At 50.3% G+C, this 21,266-nt stretch overlaps 1 protein-coding gene across 1 annotated transcript in view; it reads right to left on the minus strand.

Annotated features, from left to right (window-relative positions):
• Positions 1-21,266, minus strand: part of ALOX5 (arachidonate 5-lipoxygenase) — an 835,151-nt gene that overhangs the window by 551,262 nt on the left and 262,623 nt on the right. The window contains exon 3 of the mRNA XM_078643116.1: positions 4,111-4,192. Within this exon, the coding sequence (XP_078499242.1) occupies positions 4,111-4,192 (82 nt within the window). The remainder of the gene's footprint in view (positions 1-4,110; positions 4,193-21,266) is intronic.

Below are 21,266 nucleotides of genomic sequence, written 5' to 3' on the forward strand. Positions count from 1 at the left end.
GTCATCCTCAACAGATATGTCTTTTCTTAACAGTACATGTTTTCCAGACAAGCAAGGTCTCCCCCACAGAACAGGTTTAGATCTAGAAAATGAAGTTTATAATTTAGGTAATTATTCGTCGAGTTTCATGGTCCTGAATGTTCAGTCTGATACTACTCCAGACTTACCTGCTATTTCAGTACTACCTATCAAAGGCGAATTGTGTGTCCGTAGTTATGGTTCTGTACACATAGGTCATAGTGAATGTACTACTGTTATCCAGTATAGTGACAGTGGGAAATCTGTTTTCAAAGCTTCACGTCATTCTTATTTTATTTGTGGTCAAACTGCATATGTCCGTCTGCCCCTCGATTGGGAGGGAACCTGTTACATTGCCTTCCTACTGCCACCTGTTTTCCTAGCCCCATCTGATTATCACAGAAACACACATCTAGTACACATTAGACATAGAAGGGAGTCCCCAATTGTCGATTATACTGAAACTACTCTAGAACAGTATACAGATTTTAATAAAGGTTTCTTCTTCTTTGTAGGACCTGTCCAGAATAGTAAACTGATCCGTAGGTTAACAAGAACCCTTGAAGCTGTAGTAAATGAGACTGCCTCTGCTCTAGGTAACTTAACCGAAGAACAATCTGCTATGAGATTTGTCGTTTTGCAAAATCGTCTCGTCCTTGACGTCATACTGGCCGATAGGGGCGGGGCCTGTAGAGTCATCGGATCTAGTTGCTGCATTTTCATTCCAAATAACGCGCCGTCTGTTTATTCAGCTATAACCAGACTCCATAAAATTGCCCATCTGTTACATCAAGATCCAGGCACCTGGACATGGTCCGGTTGGTTCTGGAATATAATTTCCGCATGGGGATGGAAAGTCCTGTCCTTTCTAGGTATTGCAGTAGCGATCATATTTAGCTGCTGCCTCTGTATACAATGTGGCCCTGCGATTTGCAGCATGTGTGCTACCTCTTGTATTCCTAGTCCCAAGCCCCGTTCTAAATCCCGTTCCAAGACAATTCGAGACGAGCAAATGGTACTGTATGAAATGATAGATGGTATCATGAAAATTGATGTTTCCTGATGATACGTAGTGACAAGGAGGGAATGTGGAAAAGTAAATTTTGCCATGTTCTGTGTCCCTACGCTTCATCCATCATATGTTATGTGTGCATGACCAATATGCATATGCTATTCCCCATGTCCGATTAATGACGCAATTCCAGTTGTGTCCACCTCTAGTATGTCATTTTCCAGTCCTCGTGAATACTACGAATATCAGGCCTATGTAAAGTAATGTTGCCACGTTTCTCAGTGTGCACGTTATTCCATTATAAAGTTCCCGTTTCCAGGCCTCAAAAGGGCCCGGACCCTGGATTCAGCTCCTGTCTCCTGAAAGCCTCGCTGAGGAGCGATACAGCCCCCACCTGTATCCTCGACCCTTCACTTACTTCCTGCCTCGCAGTGCCCGGTGCAGCTTGGCTCTGCCTCTGAGTCTGCCAAAAGTATGTTATAGTTCCAGTTATCAGTTCAGTCCTCCTTCTGCATTCCTAAGCTACTGAACTGCATCAATAGTTTCCGTCATTGTCTAGCCTACTCGTCTCCACGTTAGAGAAATACTGTATTTAATGGTCATTTAGTATTCTTCATCACGCACTACATGTAGAATAATGCATGGTCCAGTCTTAGAATCAAGTTAGCTTTTCCCCTCATGACTTCTAGTTTATATCAACATGTTCCCTAAACATTAGATACCAGATAGGGTTTAGGTACATGTCGCTCCGACCCTCCAGACTCTAGTCTCTGCTCCTAGCACAGAGTTCGTAGCCCCCAGCTTCTCCTAGTAACACGTCATTGCCAGTTTTCGCGCACCATTAGGTTAGAGGTCCCGGCTCCTTAGGTAGCCCCCTCCAAAGTTTCCGCCCATTCATGACATATTCTGTTACGTTTGCACCACATGTCTATGTATACGCCCAGTTACACCTACTTTTACTGTTATCTCTCGCGACTGCTACGCGTCACGCCTTCTGCTCCACCCACTGCTACGCCTACTGCAATGTAATGCTATGTGTTTGCGCTATGTATATATGCCTGTGTTTTGTTATTGAATGTTAGCGCGCTCATCCCAGACCTAGCCCCAGCAGCTGCTGGGCCTCTTTTCCCCTGCTGGGCCCCAGTTGTCCTGCTGGGCCCTGTCACTCTGTTCCTATGCAGGTTGTCCTGATCCTGTCCTTATGCTGTAATAAACCTGCAGAAACTCCTACTACCTCGAATCTTGACTCTTATTTTATTGAGCTATCTGTTATTCATTCATTCATCCAAAAATAGATCCGGTATTATTTATTTATATACCACAGTACGGGAACCTCAGAACAGTAGGCCAAAACTTCCACTGGAACCACAGAAGGCTGATCGTGTGTCGCAGCATCATCGTCCGGTCGCAAGCAGATATTTCCCACCGTTTCTGACATTTGGTCATACGTGACTGTGAATTGGGAGTGGAGCGCCCCAATGGCGGCCATCACGGACCTCAACGATGGTGCGCCATCTGTCCTCTCCATCTCCCCCCAAAGAGACGAAGCAGGACTCGAGCCCCAGACTCACTTCCGAGGCTCCAGGCACACACGAAGCCGATGGCAACAGCAGGCACTCCCTCAGCCGGTGATCACGGCACCCTCGCCGACCGCGGGGGCCCCCCCTTCAACACCGCCGTCCCCAGCAGGGTCTCCGGGCGAGCGCCCCCGATCGCGGCGCACGATGCACACCCTGTGTCACGAGACCGAGTCCTCAGTGCCAGCTGGTAACTGGATTGCAGATCGGAGATGCAGAAAAAGATCCGAGTACGGAAGACCGGACGAAACACTGGTTCCACAGCCGCTGTTGATCAATCCCAGCCCGGATGGGCTAGAAATCGAGGTCTCGGCTTCAGCCCTGGAGTAGGCCGAAAACGGAACACGACATAACTCCACCACCCAGTATGTTAGGGAGTCCGGGATTGCACCACCGGTATCAGGCGAGCTTCATAGACACGGGAGTCCGGCGTAGGTAAAGGATAAATGACAGGATATGCGAGCTGCCGGCGGAGGTCGACGGAGCCGGGAGCTTAAGCAGCCATCTTGGATCGTAGCGTAGCTCCTCCTCCCTTATTTGTTATTTTTAATGTTTATGGTTTGTTTTATTCTATTTTAATTTTCTATGGACATACACGTACATCATGGAATCCTAATTAATATTTTGTCTTTTTATTATTTTTTTACTAAGAGAAAACTATTGCCCATTGGTATTTAGTCGCTATAATGCAATGTAGTCAACATTTCTGAAAAACCAAATAAAAATGTTTTTAAAAAACTTAACAGACCCAACCTTTAGGTAGATAAAAAATGTTTTATAAAGTTTTGTGCGAATGCATCAAATAAGGACTAAGGGCCGGATGTAGGTAAATTAGATTTACCGATTCATAAATACCGAATTTTACCGATTCGGTATTCATGAATCGGTAAATCTAATGTAGGTAATTTTTCGGTAAAAAATACCGAATCGGTAGGATTTGGTATTGTATTTGTCATTGATTCCTATGGGCCTTGAAGCCCATAGGATTTAATGGCAAATACCGATTCGGTAAAATTACCAAATTGCCAAGGGGTACAGGGTGTCACTTTGACACCCTGTTGCACCCCTGTTTGTAGCTTGTGTGCCATGTGATACACATACATGCCCTTAGGGCATGTATGTGTGCCACATGGCACAGGTGTACATGCACAGATGTGCATGTACACAGGTATTCGTTATTTACCATGCAATAGTATTACATGGTAAATAACAAATCGGTAAGGGCCTGTGGCACTGTTTTCAGTGCCACCTACATATTGATTTACCGATTTGGTAAATTTACAGAACCGTTTTTTTAGATTCTGTAAATTTTAAGGCCCCTACATCTCCATTTGCAAATACCGGTCGGTAACGGCCGAAATCGGCCGTTACCGACCGGTATTTGCCGACCTACATCTGGCCCTAAGTCAATAGAAAGTAAAATGTGCAATTTGGTACAGGAAATTAGAACTACTATATAAAACACTCTGTATTTCCACATTTGATTACTTTCAGTAAGCCTACCTGTATTGTTTTTGACGTTCTTCCAGTTCTTTACGTCGATGCTGCTTAAGAATCTGAATTCTGTCATCTCGAGCCAGCTTTGCTGCGAAAAACAATAAAGATGGACAAGCGGTGGTGAGAGATTAAGGTATACTCCTTGATGTTGTGCTAGTATGTACATTATAGAGAATAAACCCTTGTATTGTTCTTGTGATATTAGAGAGATTAATCACGTGCTGCAAGTGGCCTCGTGAATGTATCATAATACAACATGAAAATGCTGTATGACACCCATATATTACCCGACAACAATGGGAGAGGTAGGGAAAGACGGAGACACTCTCTCAATCCCCAGTTAAATGCAAATAAACAAGAAAAGAGAGGTCAGATCAATCTCTGGAAACCACAAGAGATGGAGTCAAAACAAGGTTCACACACCCACTTTGGGTGGTAAAGAAAGCTCTCACACACCGACCTAGTCAGTGTCATGCTTCATCATCGGGCCCCACCAAAGAGGCCGAGTGCCTCTTTGGTGTGCTGCGACGCCAGAAAGACTGCGGAGCTGGTTTGTGTGGGGAGGGCGTGCTAAAAATAGGGTGAAGATTTAATAGTGCCTTAGAAGGGTATCAAAAATAAATTTTAATAAGTGATCCCTAAGGCACAGAACAAAGAGTATTTATGTGTCTGAATTTAGCTGCCAAGGTATAAGGGTTGGTTAAATTCAGAAAATACTAATATTTATCTCAGTCAACATGTTTCTGCCATATGGGTGGTTTTATTTACCAAGGCATTCGTCAGGACTAAACCCCGGCGGTATGGGCTCTCTAATCACCCACCCTAACCTGGGGACGTGAAAGTGAAAATTAAAAAGGTGAAAAAGTGCTTAAAAAAGGGGAAGAGCGTGATGCTCATTCCAAAAATACTCCAAAATGTTTAGATTGTTACAGCACCTGTAACGTGAAAGACATAGACAAACAGAAGACAAACATACATATTGTTAATATAAGCCTTACTGTATAATCATAGTGCTCCATAATATGTGGCATATATAGTGTTCCCAAGGTAACACTGATTTTAAACACCATCCGAATAGCCCCTAGAGGGTAATAGCGGATAACTCTGGGAAGTGAAATGCTAAAGGTGTCTATTTACAAGGAATATTATAAAAGGGGGTTAAAAACACAATATGTGTACACCTTATGAAGGGATCAATGGACCTAAAAGGTCAGTGCCCCTCAAGATGGTATTTCAAGTTGATATCTCACTTTAAAATAGGCTATTCGGATGGTGTTTAAAATCAGTGTTACCTTGGGAACACTATATATGCCACATATTATGGAGCACTATGATTATACAGTAAGGCTTATATTAACAATATGTATGTTTGTCTTCTGTTTGTCTATGTCTTTCACGTTACAGGTGCTGTAACACTCTAAACATTTTGGAGTATTTTTGGAATGAGCATCACGCTCTTCCCCTTTTTTAAGCACTTTTTCACCTTTTTAATTTTCACTTTCACGTCCCCAGGTTAGGGTGGGTGATTAGAGAGCCCATACCGCCGGGGTTTAGTCCTGACGAATGCCTTGGTAAATAAAACCACCCATATGGCAGAAACATGTTGACTGAGATAAATATTAGTATTTTCTGAATTTAACCAACCCTTATTCCTTGGCAGCTAAATTTAGACACATAAATACTCTTTGTTCTGTGCCTTAGGGATCACTTATTAAAATTTATTTTTGATACCCTTCTAAGGCACTATTAAATCTTCACCCTATTTTTAGCACGCCCTCCCCACACAAACCAGCTCCGCAGTCTTTCTGGCGTCGCAGCACACCAAAGAGGCACTCGGCCTCTTTGGTGGGGCCCGATGATGAAGCATGACACTGACTAGGTCGGTCTGTGAGGGCTTTCTTTACCACCCAAAGTGGGTGTGTGAACCTTGTTTTGACTCCATCTCTTGTGGTTTCCAGAGATTGATCTGACCTCTCTTTTCTTGTTTATTTACCCATATATTACCAACAAAACTAAACACATTTCACTCTATCTACATTTTTTCATAGATTCATTAAATGCATCGATATTTCTGGTGGAACTTGTCGCAGCTTCTTTTGTGGGCAATTTATATAATTGTTTACTTTGCACGGAAGAACCGAGTCAGCGAAGTACATTGTGAGCTAAAAGGAAGTTGGTTACAATGACAAAAAAGGCATTTCCAGGTTGCAATTTAATTTGTTACATTATAAGGAAGGAAACTATAACACGCTTTGTTACTTTATTTGGCCCTGCCGTGCTCCAAGTTGTTTTTGTATTCAGTGGTATCTACACTGCACAACAGCATCTTTCCTTCACTGAACGTACAGTATTTAGCCGTTTCCTCTGCTAAACCCCGCAAGGGTACATCAGGGAGGTGTTGGATGGCCTCAGTTTGCCAGCAGCAGCGTCAAAGTGGGTACTAGGACTAAGGCAAATGACATCCCACAAAGGCCAGCTCATTTGAAAGCATCTGAGGCTAGACATGCAGTTGTTTGCGAAATACCAAATCTTAGCTCTCTATACAGCTATCGCATTACCTACTAGCAGTCACCAGTAAGCAGTTATAGTTAGGACTAAGGGTCATATGTACAACAGTTTTTAGCGGTCGCAAATGGAAATTTGTGGCGTTTGCGACTGCTAAAAAGGGTTATAGCATTTTTCAGCCTATTTTGCGAGTCGGTAACTGGGTACCGACTCGCAAAATAGGTTTTGTAAGTCATTATTAGAGAGTGGCGTGCCAAGGGTGTTCCTTCGTATCAGTGAGTCGCAAGGACATGTACAGTCGCAAAACAATCACAGTTTATCACCTATTTATAGTAGGTGGAAAGTCACTCACAAATGGGGAGGGATCCCCAGGGGACACCTTCCCTTTTATGATTGGCAGCACAAACGTTTAAGAGCAGGCAGTGGTCCCAGTGGCCACTGTCGCCTCTAAAAAATGAAAATGAAACGTTTCTTTTTTGTTTTCGAAACACACTCCATTTTCCTTTAAGGAATACAGGCTGCATTAAAAAATTGTTGCTTTATATAAAAAGCAAATAGGTACATGGGGGTCTGTTGTCCCCAGCAGGTAACCATCCCTGTGGTATTGCCCATTCCCAATAGGTCGTAAATTGTGACCTGCTTCATGAATATTGATGAGGCAGGTCGTTTGTGACCCCATTGGGAATTTCAAAATGTGTCTGAGCCACATTAGTAAATATCCTTTTGTGACTCGCAAATTGTGGGCGGCTAAAATCCGCAAATTGCGAGTCACAAATGGAAGTGTTTTTTTTTGCTAATAACTTTGGCACCGGTAAACGAATCTTCATGAAAATGTCAAAACTAGTTTGCCAGTCACTTCAGCTGCAATCTGGAAAGTTTCAGCGTGATTCATCATATGGGGGCCGAGAAAAAGTGGGGTCCCGCTAAACATTTTCTCAATGCAATTTCCCTTAGGAATTTTGGACACCATTACAGCCTGAACCACTGAACGGAATAACACCAAATTTGACAAAGCTAGATCTTGGTCAGGAAAGAGTGCCTTTTGTAATTTTATTTAAATCTGTTCATAAGTTTTGGAGTTATTAAAGTAAAAAGTTTTATGTATGTCTAGAGACACGGCTTCTCTGCGGATCCCGGTTGATTTGCGCATCTACGTGCCAATGGCAATGCTGTGATTGGCGGGCCGCAACCTGACAGGAAATATGCAACTACCATTTTGTGCATTGGGACATCGTTCCGGGGCGGGGGGGAATAAAATGTAAAAGTGATAGAAGGGTTAAGTTGTGAGGTACCCTGTCCCCATGGGACTCATGGAGGGGTTTGTGAGGGACCGCTCATGGGCAAGAAATCGTCCCCAAAATTTTTTTTAGTGTGTGAGGATCCACGTGGGTGGATTCGCAGATCCAGAACCCAATTTAAAATAAACACACACACCCACTTATGCACACACACAACCACTCACACACCTATACAGCCACTCACACACCCACTCACAGACCCACAAAACCACTCACACATCCATATAGCCCCTCACACAGTCACTCAAGCCCCCACACGTAGGCACTGATACACTTATAGATATTTCAATAGCATATGTTTGCATTAAATGGGTTGTTGTATTAGTATTGAATGTATGCAATATAATTGGTAGACCCCTTATTGTTCCACAGATCCATTAAATGAATTAAACAATATAGAAAGACTTGGTGCGTTGCATTTATAGAAAGACTACTTGCGTTACCTTACCTTAATTATTAACTTTCTAGTTTTTTTTTGATAATCAAGTTTATTGATTTGAAAAACAAACCACACAGTACATTGGCAGCGAAATCAAGCATCATATTCGGATAATATACAGCCATAGGAGAGACGACAGAGACTTGTAAATCATTCTTTAGGGTAGAGACTTGCATACGGTTATCTCTGTACAAGAAACACATCCACCCCTTAGGACAATAGATTGAACCATTTACCCCAAATCTTTCCAAAAAGTTTGGGGTAGCCCTGGGCTTCAAAAAGAGGTTCTTCTTGAGTTCCACACCAATCCACCCCCATCTGCATTTCCATATAGTAGGGGGCTTGCCTGAGACCAGAGTGCCGCTATATCTCGCTTCGCCAACACCACCGCTGTTCCAATGAAGCGCTTATCGGCCCAAGATCCATCGAGGCCATCAAACCTACCCAGGACCAAAAGTATTGGATCATGGGGAACCGTCCACCCCGGGGTCTCTGTGAGTTCCAGTTCCACTCCTGCCCAGAATGTTGCAAGGACAGGGCATTGCCAAATCATGTGGTAGCAATCCGCAGGGGCGAGATTGCATCGCGTGCAGGTCGGGGAGGGCCGCAGACGGGCGCTGTATAGGCATGCAGGAGTGAGGTATGCCATGTGTGGGTAATAGAGTTGGACTAGACGCAACTTGGAAGAGGTCACCAAGGACTTGGGGCCATGAGAGCGTCCCTACAATCCGCGTCTTCTAGGGGGCCAAACCAACCCTCCCAGCGGGCACGTAACAAATCTAGAGATGAAAGCCATTGTTCACGAGGGAGCAATAGATCCGCGACATCCCCCCTCTACCCAGGTTTCCCATAATCACTTGGGCCTCGAGGGGACTAAATTCAGGGAAGGAGTGGGGGACGGAATATGCACTCGGCGGGCATGCCTTAGCTGTAGGTATTTATAAAATTGGGAGTAATGGAGGGAATAGCGCCTGCTGTAAATTCGCAAAGGTTCTGATGTGGTCCCCAACCCAGATGTCCCCAAGAAGGAAGATCCCCAATGTGGTTGCACCAACATAAGTCCCGGAGAGACAAGGCCTCTCGCAGCCAAACAGCACACCACAAGGGCCTCTGTCTGGTAAGTTTCCCATCTCATTTTGTGTTGTGCAGGGCTGTGTGCCAAGCCGAGAGACCCGCCCTGGTGATGGGGGGACTTGCCATATGGGGGCCCCATACAAGTAGGCCTGGAGCTGCAGGAAGTCCAACGATCGGAGTTCCACCTGGTACGCTGGGTCAGACCAGCCGCCCGCGAACTAGTCATGAATCAGGATGAGTCTCGTGGCGAGATAGTAAAGATGAAGGTTGGTTACCCCCATGCCCCCGTCATGAGGAGGTATGCAGCAATGTTACAGGGACATTCGCGGTCTTCCGCCCCCCCATAAAAAATGGGTGAGGGTAATGTCAATCTCACGAAACCAGCTCCCCGGAAGGCGAAAGGTAATATTTTGAAGGATATATAGAAAACGGGGGGGAACCATCATTTTAAAAGAGGCACTTCTGCCAAGGGGGTTAAGAGGAAGGGATCTATCTCTGGAGGTCCACCTTGGCCTTGATAACTAGGGGCGTAATATTCAGGGCCCATTCGAGTTCTGGAACCAGGGTGACCCAACCCCCCAGATACTTGAAGGACTGCCTACGCAGGGGAATGGTCATTTGCCAATCAAAGCAATCATGTATGGGTGGAGGGGAACCAGAGGGGACTTCGCCGGGTTGAGCCAGAGGTCTGAAACCCATTCAAAGGTGGAGGGGGCATCCAAGCACCATGGGCCGGAGTTCTCGGGGTCTGCCAGGAAGAGGACGACGACGCTGGCGTAGAGTGCGACCTTGTCGACCTGAAAAGGGTCCCAAGCCCAGCCTCGGATCTGGGCTTCCTGACATACATATGAGAGAAGCCAGGGGCTCCATCGCTAACGCGAATCCGAGCGGCGAGAGCAGACAACCCTGGCGAGTGCCCCTCTGAATGGGGAACGTCTCCGAAAGTACACCATTAATTAAGACCCTTGCCTTAGGACTGGAGTATAAGACACGGATGAGGCGCCAAAACGGAAGGCCGAAACCCAACACCTCTAGCACGTCCTCCAGATAGCTCCAGTCAACCGAATCAAATGGTTTTTTAAAGTCAATGAAAAGCAAGGCCAGATACGGGGTGGGATGGTGGCGGTATGCAAGAGCGAGGTGGAGGCGGCGTATGCAATGCCGGGTACCCTGGGCAGACATGAAACCGCATTGGTCTGGATGGACCAAATCGTGTATGTGGGGGCGGAGACGTTGAGCCACAGCAGCGGCAAAGATTTTCACCTTGGTGTTGATGAGGGAAATGGGGCGGTAATCCGCACAAGCAAGGGAGGGCGGCTGTGTCTTTGGGAGGACCACAATAGTGGCCACGTCCTTCTCTGGGGAAAAGGACCCCGTATCTACCACATGTCGAAACAATTCCAATAAGTGTGGGACCAACGTGTCCCGATAGGTCCCGTAATATTCTTGAGGATAGCCATCCGGACCAGGCATCTTACCGGAGTGCGGGAGCGAAATGTCCCGTGTTTCTCTTCCAGGGGGAGATCCAAAGTCTCTGAGACCGTCTGGGAAAGGCAGGGCAGCTGGCTTCCCGTTTCCGACAGCAAAGCAGACAGGGAGGCTTCGGGAGGTCGGTCTACGTAAAGGTTATCAAAGTAGCCCGCAAAGGCTTGGGCGATAGCCCGGAAGGTGAAGTGATGGACGCCAGTCACATCACGGACCTCGGGAATGATGCGGTTGGCTTTGGGGTATGAATCTAGGTTGTGGAGTAATTTGCCATTTTTATCACCCCAGCCATATACGTGCACCACGGAGGATTGCCATATCATTTTAACGGATTCCAGAGAGATCTGACAGATCACTTCACAGAGCAGTGCAAGCTGCAGGGCAGAGTCAGTGCTTTCAGTATAAGCCTGGGCTGTTTCCAACTGTGCAGCGCAGGCCTCCAGCTGTACAAGGCAGGCGACCTGCGCCCTGCACTTGCCGGCCCGGTGAGGAGACCGATCCCGTATTGATCAAAAAATATTACCCGAGGGATTCATGGAATTCCGCATCCTGCAGAAACCAAGCGTTCATCCGCCAAGACGTACCAATGCCATAAGGGGAATTCCAGAGATGGCGGGAGACAGGGGGGTGGGCTGAGATGCCTCGGTGTAGGATAGTAGCCTCAATCAATCAATCAATCAATGACACTTATAGAGCGCGCTACCTACCCATAGGGTCTCAAGGCGCTGGGGGAGGGGGGGGGGGTGCCGCTACTGCTCGAACAGCCAGGTCTTCAGCTTCTTCCTGAAGGAGAGGTGGTCTTGGGTCAGGCGGAGGTCGGTCGGGAGGGAGTTCCAGGTCTTGGCGGCCAGGTAGGAGAAGGACCTTCCTCCTGTCGTCGATCTTCGGATGCGGGGGACGGCGGCGAGGGCGTGGTTGGCTGATCGGAGGTGGCGTTTGGGAGCGTAGAAGTTGATCCGGCTTTTGAGGTAGCTCGGGCCTTGGTCGTGTAGGGCTTTGTGTGCGTGGGTGAGGAGGCGGAAGGTGATTCTTTTGTTGACGGGTAGCCAGTGAAGGTCTCTCAGATGTCCGGAGATGTGGCTGGTTCGTGGGATGTCGAGGATGAGTCTGGCTGAGGCGTTCTGGATTCGCTGGAGTCTCTTCTGGAGTTTGGCGGTGGTGCCGGCGTAGAGGGCGTTGCCGTAGTCCAGTCGGCTGGTGACGAGGGCCTGGGTGACGGTCTTCCTGGTCTCGGTGGGGATCCACCAGAAGATCTTCCGTAGCATGCGTAGGATGTTGAAGCACGCCGAGGAGACGTTGTTGACTTGCCTGGTCATGGAGAGGGAGGAGTCCAGGATGAAGCCCAGGTTGCGTGCATGGTCCGTCGGTTTGGGTGCGGTGCCCAGGGCGGGAGGCCACCAGGAGTCGTCCCAGGCGGAGGGTGATGAGCCCAGGATGAGGACCTCCGTCTTGTCAGAGTTCAGTTTCAGGCGGCTGGTCGTCATCCACTCGGCTACCTCTTTCATCCCTTCGTGCAGGTTGGCTCTGGCGGAGGCGGGGTCGTTGGTCAGGGAGAGGATCAGCTGGGTGTCGTCGGCGTAGGAGATAATGCTGAGGTTGTGTTGGCGTGCGATGGCCGCGAGGGGGCTCATGTAGACGTTGAAGAGGGTGGGGCTCAGAGAGGATCCTTGGGGGACGCCGCAGATGACTTCGGAGGCCTCTGACTTGTACGGTGGTAGGCGGACTCTCTGAGTTCTTCCGTCGAGGAAGGAGATGATCCATTCCAGCGCCTTGTCCTGGATTCCGACGTTGCTGAGGCGCTGTACTAGGGTGCGGTGGCAGACAGTGTCGAATGCCGCGGAGAGTTCTAGGAGGATGAGGGCCGCTGTTTCTCCGTTGTCCATCAGGGCTCGGATGTCATCGGTGGCGGCGATGAGGGCGGTCTCGGTGCTGTGATTGGCTCGGAAACCGGACTGTGAGGGGTCGAGGGATCCATTCGTCTCGAGGAAGGCGGCCATCTGCTTGTTGACGGTCTTCTCGATGACTTTGGCTGGAAACGGGAGGAGCGAGATGGGACGGTAGTTCTTGAGTTCGGTGGGGTCCGCTGTTGGTTTCTTGAGTAGAGCGCTGAGTTCGGCGTGCTTCCAGCTCTCAGGGAAGGTGGTGGTGTCGAATGAGGTGTTGATGATGTCCCGCAGGTGGGGTGCGATGACAGCGTCGGCCTTGTTGAAGACGTGGTGAGGGCAGGGGTCGGTCGGTGATCCGGAGTGGATGGAGTTCATCGTGCGGATGGTGTCTTCGGTGCTGATCGGGGTCCAGGCGTGGAGGGTGGTGGTGGGGGGTGGTTGTTCGGTCTTGGTGTGCGTTGGTTGGTTGTTGAAGCTGTTGTGTATGTCCGCGATCTTGTTGTGGAAGTATGAAGCGAGGGAGTTGTAGAGGTCTTGCGATGGGGTGATGTCGTTGTTTCCTGCGCTGGGGTTGGATAGCTCTTTCACGATGTTGAAGAGTTCCTTGCTGTTGTGTGCGTTGTTGTCCAGCCGGTCCTTAAATGCAGTTTTCTTGGCGGCGCGGATCAGCTGGTGGTGCTTCCGAGTGGCCAGCTTGAGGGTGGTCCTGTTGTCCGGTGTAGGTTCCCTTTTCCAGACTTTCTCGAGGGCTCGACAGTTCTTCTTGGAGCTCTTGAGTTCGTCGGTGAACCATGGTGCTTTCTTGCTGCTGGGTCTGCTGGGCGGGGTCCTCAGCGGGGCGAGCTCGTCTGCGCAGATGCTGATCCACTTCGTGAGGTTGTCGGCGGCCTGGCTGGGGTTCGCTGAGCTGGCAGGAGGGTGCTGGCTCAGGGAGGTGGTGAGCTGGTCTGCTGTGATCTTGTTCCAGCATCTGCGGGCGGCCTGTTGCTGGTGGTGGTGGGTCGTCGTTCTCTTGAAGGTGAAGTGGACGCAGCTGTGGTCCGTCCATTGGAGCTCTGTGGCGTGGTTGAAGGCGATGTCTGTGCTGGAAGAGAAGACTGCGTCGAGTGTGTGTCCAGCGAGGTGGGTGGGGGTGGACACCAGTTGCTTGAGTCCCAGGTTGGCGAGGTTGTCGAGCAGGGAGCTGGTGTTGCGGTCGTTGTTGTTCTCCAGGTGGAAGTTGAGGTCCCCCAGGAGGATGTAGTCAGCGGAGGGGAGGGCGTGCGGGCTGACGAAGTCGGCGATGTCCTCGCTGAATTGTGTGCGTGGTCCCGGGGGTCGTTAGATCAGGGTGCCTCTGAGGGTGGTGTTCGGGTTGGTGTGGATCTGGAAATGCAGGTGTTCGGCGCTGGTCAGGGTGTCGTCGGTGCTGGTCGTGAGACGGATGGTGTTCCTGTGGATGATGGCGATGCCTCCTCCCATCTGGTTGAAGTTGCGGTCCCTCCGGACGATCTTGTAGACCTCTGGGATAGCGATGGCGATGTCGGGAGCTGAAGAGGCGTTCATCCAGGTCTCCGTGAGGAAGGCAACGTCCGGGGCTGTGGCGTCTAGGAGGTTCCAGAGTTCGATGGCGTGTCTGTGGACGGAGCGGGTGTTGAGCAGGATGCACTTGAGGTGGGTGCTGCTGGTGTTCGACTTGGCGGGTGCTGGTGCGAGGCAGGTCCGGATGCAGGTGAACTTGCAGGCGTGGCAGCTGAAAGGTCCGTGGGTGCGTCGTGGTGTGGCTTGGTGGCATCCTGGGGGTCGGCCGGTGTTGAGTGCGGTGAGGGTGGCGGCGGAGTACGTCAGGCGGGTCGGTCGGGGTCTTCGTGGGCCAGGGGTCCTGGCGCTGGGCGCGATCCGGTCGCGGACGGGCGCAGACGGGCTTACCTTTGGCGCGCCTTCGGCGCACAATCGGCGCGCCCGCTGCGCGTTCGCACGGTCGCCATATAAGGCGAAGTGCGCGGGTGGGCGGAGCAGCTGGGAGGCGGGAGCGGGGAGGGTACAGAAGAGAAAGGGGCGGGGCAAATGGCAGTGGCGGGAAGCGGGGAGGGAGAGCGGCGAGGTAGGCGGGGAAGCAGGAAGGAACCGAGTAAACACTTACTTACAGTACAACAAGCCCAGATTGGGGGGGGGGAAACAAAACGAGAGAACGTTAGCACAGCACAGAAATACCAGGAAAAATAGCACAAATGACGGACAGCACAACAATACCTAGAAAAAACACAAGAAATACCAGGAAAAATACAAGCACAAATGACGGACAGCACAAGAATACCAAGACAAATACGAGCAAGAATGACGGGGAAAACCACAAGGGGAGAAGCAAGGCGGCCGCGAGGCCGTCGGCGAGGCAGTAGGGCACAGCAAAGGGGCAAACGCAGCAGCTGGTGGCCGTGCGGCGCTGGGGTGTCCCACAAGTGGGTCACACTCACCTGCGTCGCACGGTCGCCATATAAGGCCAAGTGCGCGGGTGGGCGGAGCAGCTGGGAGGCGGGAGCGGGGAGGGTACAGAAGAGAAAGGGGCGGGGCAAATGGCAGTGGCGGGAAGCGGGGAGGGAGAGCGGCGAGGTAGGCGGGGAAGCAGGAAGGAACCGAGTAAACACTTACTTACAGTACAACAAGCCCAGATGGGGGGGGGGAAACAAAACGAGAGAACGTTAGCACAGCACAGAAATACCAGGAAAAATAGCACAAATGACGGACAGCACAACAATACCTAGAAAAAACACAAGAAATACCAGGAAAAATACAAGCACAAATGACGGACAGCACAAGAATACCAAGACAAATACGAGCAAGAATGACGGGGAAAACCACAAGGGAGAAGCAAGGCGGCCGCGAGGCCGTCGGCGAGGCAGTAGGGCACAGCAAAGGGGCACACGCAGCAGCTGGTGGCCGTGCGGCGCTGGGGTGTCCCACAAGTGACACCTCGGACATCAACTGACAGTGGGGGCTGGCAACAGGAGCAGGTCGATACGAGAGTGAGTATGGTGGGCCTCAGAAGTATGAGAATACTGTTCCCAATGGGGATTCCACACCCTCCAAGCATCACAGAGACCCAGGGTGGAGGACCCGTCAGGAAGGCGCTTAGCAGAGGCAAGATGGGACGCAGAGGGAGCACCTGTCGTGTTGCCGGAAGGTTGCATAACGGCATTAGAAGTCACCTCCGATGATCGTTAGACCATTAGGAAAGGTGGAGACTACAAGTGTGAGTCGTCCAAGGGCAGAGGGCATTGTGGCGGGGGGATGTATACACAGAAGAGATTAAAAGGATGCCCTTCGATCTTGCCAGTCAGGGCCACTTAGCGGCCTTGTGTGTCCGTCTCAGCCTGTGACAAAGTAAAGGGGAGACCCTTACGAAACAGTATGGTCACCCCCTGGTAACCCCATGTGAATCCAGAATGCCAGACCCTGTCGAACCCATAGCGGGCGAGGAAGGTGCAGTGGGTGCCCAGAAGGTGTGTTTCCTGTAGAAAAAGGATATCAGGCACATGGCACTAGGCGCTGCGAAGAACAGCAGTTTGTTTTATGCGGTCTAGTAGGCTATTGACATTTCACAACAGAATGTGGAGTGGTCTATTTAAGGTGGACATCATCCTGGCAGGTAGTGTGTGTAAGGAACAGTGCAAGCGTACCCAGGTCCCAGGAGGGGGGTAACATCCCAGAGCTGGGGGCCTGGGGGTGAAGCTTGTGCAGCCTGTTAAGTCTCATGTCCTCGTTGGTGCCGTGTGTGCATAGAAGGCTATCAAGGGAAACAAAGAACAGCGGCCCGTAGGTGGCCAAAAACAATAAACATTTGGAAGACAACGGTGTGCCCGCCGCCCTCCCTCGCCCTCCAACACCCCCACCCTACACTTCCAAAAGTGAAGCATTTAATGCCCAAAAAAGGAAACACCCTAAAACAACAACACAAATGAGTCTGAGTGCTAAGCTAAAATGGTTAGCAAAACATGAACGTGCCAGAGAGGGACCCCTCCATGTAATCGGATATGAGATTTGTTAACAGCTGCAAGCACATTTGAAACAGCTAGGCAACATAGGAATACAAGTAAGTCTGGGAGCTAAGGTGAGAAACAATTAGCAGAGCGTGGTCGCGGTGGAGATGGACCTCTCCTACTGTATGGATATGGTAGCGACCTCAGCTGCAGGAGCAATTTGGGAAACAAAGTACGGACCCCATGCCTTTCGGCCCGGTGTTCAAACTCCCTCATTGTCCCCGGTTCCGAGAAGTGCTAGGCTCCTTGACAACTCAGAGTCAGATATGGCAGGGCACAGTGTCTCGGAGGGGTCTAGGATGCGGCTCAAGTCAATCAGGGAACCAGTCGAGCTGGGAGTAGCAGACCTCAGAGATAAAGCATGGGGAGGGGGCCGATGGGACACCACCCGGCGATCGGGAAGCTTCATTGCGACGGTCATCATTCTTGCGGGACTTAGTACAGCGTCTCTGGGGTTTGAATAGGGTTGGGTGAGGTTGCGTAGGGTCTCATTGGGCAGGGGAGGAGACCAGTCAGTTCTGGAGGGGGTGTTTCTCCGGGAGCCAGGTACAGGCCGCTTGGGGGCTATCAAAGAAGAGTGCCCTGTCTTGAAAAACAACTCTGAGCGGGCCAGAAAAAGGAGACCATAGCGAAGACCCAGGTTACGGAGCTTCTGCTTAACCTCATCATAAGTTTGACGTTGTGCCTGCATCTCCCTGGTGTAGTCTGGGAAGACCATGATCTTGCTGTTTTGGATCGCCAGTGGACCCTGCGCCCTAGCTGCCCTGAGGATGGCGTTCCTGTCCCGGAAGTTGAGGACCCTCAGGATAATGGGCCGGGCGGGAGCCCCGGTTGGAGGTCAGGGAGCCAGGGAGTGATGGGCATGCTTGACTGCGAACCAAGGGGAGAAGAACTCTTTGGGCATCCAGGATCGCACCCAAATCTCCACAAACGTGTCCGCATGGCCTTGTATAACCCCTTCAGGAAAACCTATGAGGTGTAGGTTGTTTCTCCTTGACCTGTTTTCTGTGTCCTCAGCCCAACAGTGGAGTTCTGAGGTTTGAGTCTGGAGACAAGCCACTTGGGTCTTGAGTTGGCCTATATCATCATCGCCTGTGGAGATACGCGATTCTTCTTCTGTTATTCGTGCCATGGCATTGCGCAGGTCTTGGCGAATAAGGGCCATATCTACCCTCACCTCGCCAATCTTGTTTTCAACTGAGGCCTGCAATGCACCTATCGCCTGAAGAATAGTGGAGAGATCACTCCCAGCAGGTGCAGGAGTATTAAATGCCCCTCCTCCAGGATCCCGGTCATTCGTGGTGTATTGATCCATCTTGTTTGGGTTTGAGAGGTGGGGTTCTGCAGGTTACGATTCCTGCCCATCGCCACTAAGGTTGAAGTCCAGCCACTGCACGGGCATGGTGTGTTCAGCAATCCCAGAGAGGAGGGCACGTCACCCAGACCGTTGATACTCGGGCCCGGGCGCTCAGGCTAGCCCCTGCAGGTCCCAGCAAACCTCTGAGGTAAATCAATACACATTCAAGGCCCCCCGGCTCCAATCCAATGCCACGAGCAGTAACGGGTGGTGCCCCCTCCAGGCCCCCGAAGGAGCGTCAGTGAGCCATATATGAAGGGCCCCAGGAAGATGGACCGCTAATCTACACCACGGCGAATGATAGGCCACTTGCAGGAGTCAGGTGCCACTCGGTGTTGGTGGCCGGTGATGGGCAGTCGGCTCCACTGGGGCGCAGACAGGTCCAAGCGATTGGGCAGTCGCAAGGGGGGGTTTGACCACATGCTCCACACCGCCTGACAGCGGAGGCCGGGAGAAAGTTTGCCGCAGCTATGATAGCACCAGCCAACTGAGGGGTCCATAGGGAAGGAGGGGTCCGACCCCACGGAGGTACGCCTCCAACAGGGAGACAATTCCCGGCAGGGGTGGGCAGGCAGACCTGCCCTCCACACACAGGTCGATAGTCTCACAGAAGCACCCCCAGCAGTGATGCGAGGCAGAGACTCTTTGCGCCGTTGCCTGACAATGGCAGCCGGGACTAGTGGTACCTGAGGAAGTGTTCACGGGGGTCACGGCCAATTCCCGCCAGCCATTGTAGGCAGCAATGCTGTGCAAAGCTGTGAGGGGGGCCCGCAGCATCCACACTGCCCCCCACACCACACCTCAGTCCACCAGCCGACTCCTGGCTTGCACCCCACTCCCCGACGGTCCGCCAGTGGAGAACAGCAGGGGTCCCTGCCGTCCTCAAGAGCCAGCTCCCTCCGCGGGTAGAAATGAGGCTGCAGTGCCGCCGCAGCCCAGGAGAGGCCAGAGGATCTTAATCAGGCCGGAGCAGGAGGATTTGCAGCAGCGGGCGGTGACAGGGGTCCCCCGGGGGTGTCAATCATCCGAAGGTTCTCGGTTGGCCCCGGTGGGCCAGGGTGCAGGGTGCAGGGCGCCGATGCGCAGTCCCTGGGAGGCCAGGACAGACCCCCACCTCCAGCAAGCAGGGCGGAGGAGACCGGGTCCTCGGGCGAAGGAAGGAGGCCCAGGTTCGCCACGCCGCTGCTCAACAGTAGCAGTCGAGCCCGGTGGCACCCCCGGCTGCCGCAAGTACCTGGCCAAGGACGATCCGGGTCAACCCTGGGAAGCAGCAGGCAGCAGCAGGTGGCAGGGCGAAGCCTCCAACGCGGCTAAGCCGTGCCCCCTCCCGTTCCTCCACCGCTCTCTCTCTCGTGGAATGCAGGCCTCGCACCACGGCCTCGGACACCGCTTCAATGTCGCCACACGCAGCCCACGACGCGGCCTGGTCCAGAGTGGCAAGGAAGGCCCAAGGATGGGGGGTCAGGGTCCAGGTTGTTCGGCTCAGGGCTAGATCGCTGAGGAGGCCTCCATTTTAACCATGTAAGGCCTCAGAGGGAGGGAGGCCAAACCAAAGCAACAGAGGCTCCAATCCGCTGAAGAGCAGGACCGGAGCACAGCTGAGGAAACAGGGGGCCCCTGCTGACAGTAAGAAGGGTCCGATGGCAACTGGTAGCGGATGGATAAAAGGCGGATGACGGAGGGGGTCCGGAGTACTCTTAGAGTGCGACCACCATCTTGATGCCTCAGGCCACGCCCCAACTTTCTAGTTTTAAGATATATAATAAGAATAAATGTGTGAATAAAATGTATTTATAAACTTGTGAATGTATATTAGTAAATTGAACTTTCGGGTCAAATTGTAGTGGAATCTATATTAAAGAAAATAGTGAAATTCACTAAAAAACGTAGAAATAAAAAAAGCAAAGGTTATAGGGACGTTATAGTCTGGTTCAGATTTTACACAAACAATACCATAGAAATTCAGCAGTTATAATTATATCAAGTAACTATAACTCGTGCCCCATGGTAACTATAACTCGCTTTTTCGCCATGTACTGCTAATTACCCCACATATGACATTACTCATGACATCTTCTATGACATCACTGATAATATCATTGCCACATTTGCAGTGAAGTTATTGATGAGAAAACTGTGCATGGTGAGGTGCGAGTTATAGATACCTTAGGCCACAAGTTATAGTCACTTGAGATAACTATAACTGCTGAATTTCTATGGTGTTGTGTGTGTAAAATCTTAACCTAATTATAACATCCCTGTAACCTTTGTTTATTTCAGTGAATTTCTAAAGTTTTTACAATTCTATTTCCTAACTTTATCGTGCCTCTAACATTTGTTTTTGCCAGTGAATAGTTTATAAGCTTCACTGACCCTCATAGAAGCCTCTGTGATTAGACACTATGCCACAGCTAATGTAGCATAGTGTAGTATAGCACAACATTTTATCTATCCCACACTTCAGTCAACAAGGTCACAAACACCCTGTTAACAATATTGCCTGTCCTTCACAGATTTGGAGAACGTTTCTGTTGATCTACCTTTAAGATGCTTAAATGCTCGGCAGCGTCAACACACTGGTGTTAAGAGTACGCTTATGTTTTCTACAAACTTGCATCCTACCAGAGAAAACATAGTCAAAGAAAGGTATTGAAAAATACTGTAATGCATAATATAGATTTTAGAGATACAGAGGACTCCAAACTGCAGGTCATGATCTAAATCCTATAAAGGTCTATTTATTTTATCATTAAAAAGTCCCTTATGATGAAGGTACCCTTGCACCATGGTGCAAGGGTGCCTGAATTGGCACTAGGTTGCCTGAAGTGTACCAGCGCTTTAAGAGAGCAAAAGTGAACCATATCTTAGTAGATATGGTGCATTTCTGCTCTCTCCCTTTAACGCATTGCAGCACAGCAAGTTGTCTTGCTACACTACATTCTGTGTAAAGGTTAGTAAATCTGGTACTCCATCTTTACCAAATAATGCGCAATCACAAGATGATTATGCACCACTCTTATGGTTTATTTACATGATCTCCTGTCAGCGCAGGTCAAATTAAATGAAAATAAACCCACTGCACTCCAATAAGCTAGGTCCTAA

The sequence above is a fragment of the Lissotriton helveticus genome, chromosome 5_1, assembly GCF_964261635.1.
Source record: "Lissotriton helveticus chromosome 5_1, aLisHel1.1, whole genome shotgun sequence".
In the NCBI taxonomy this organism is placed as follows: Eukaryota; Metazoa; Chordata; class Amphibia; order Caudata; family Salamandridae; genus Lissotriton; species Lissotriton helveticus.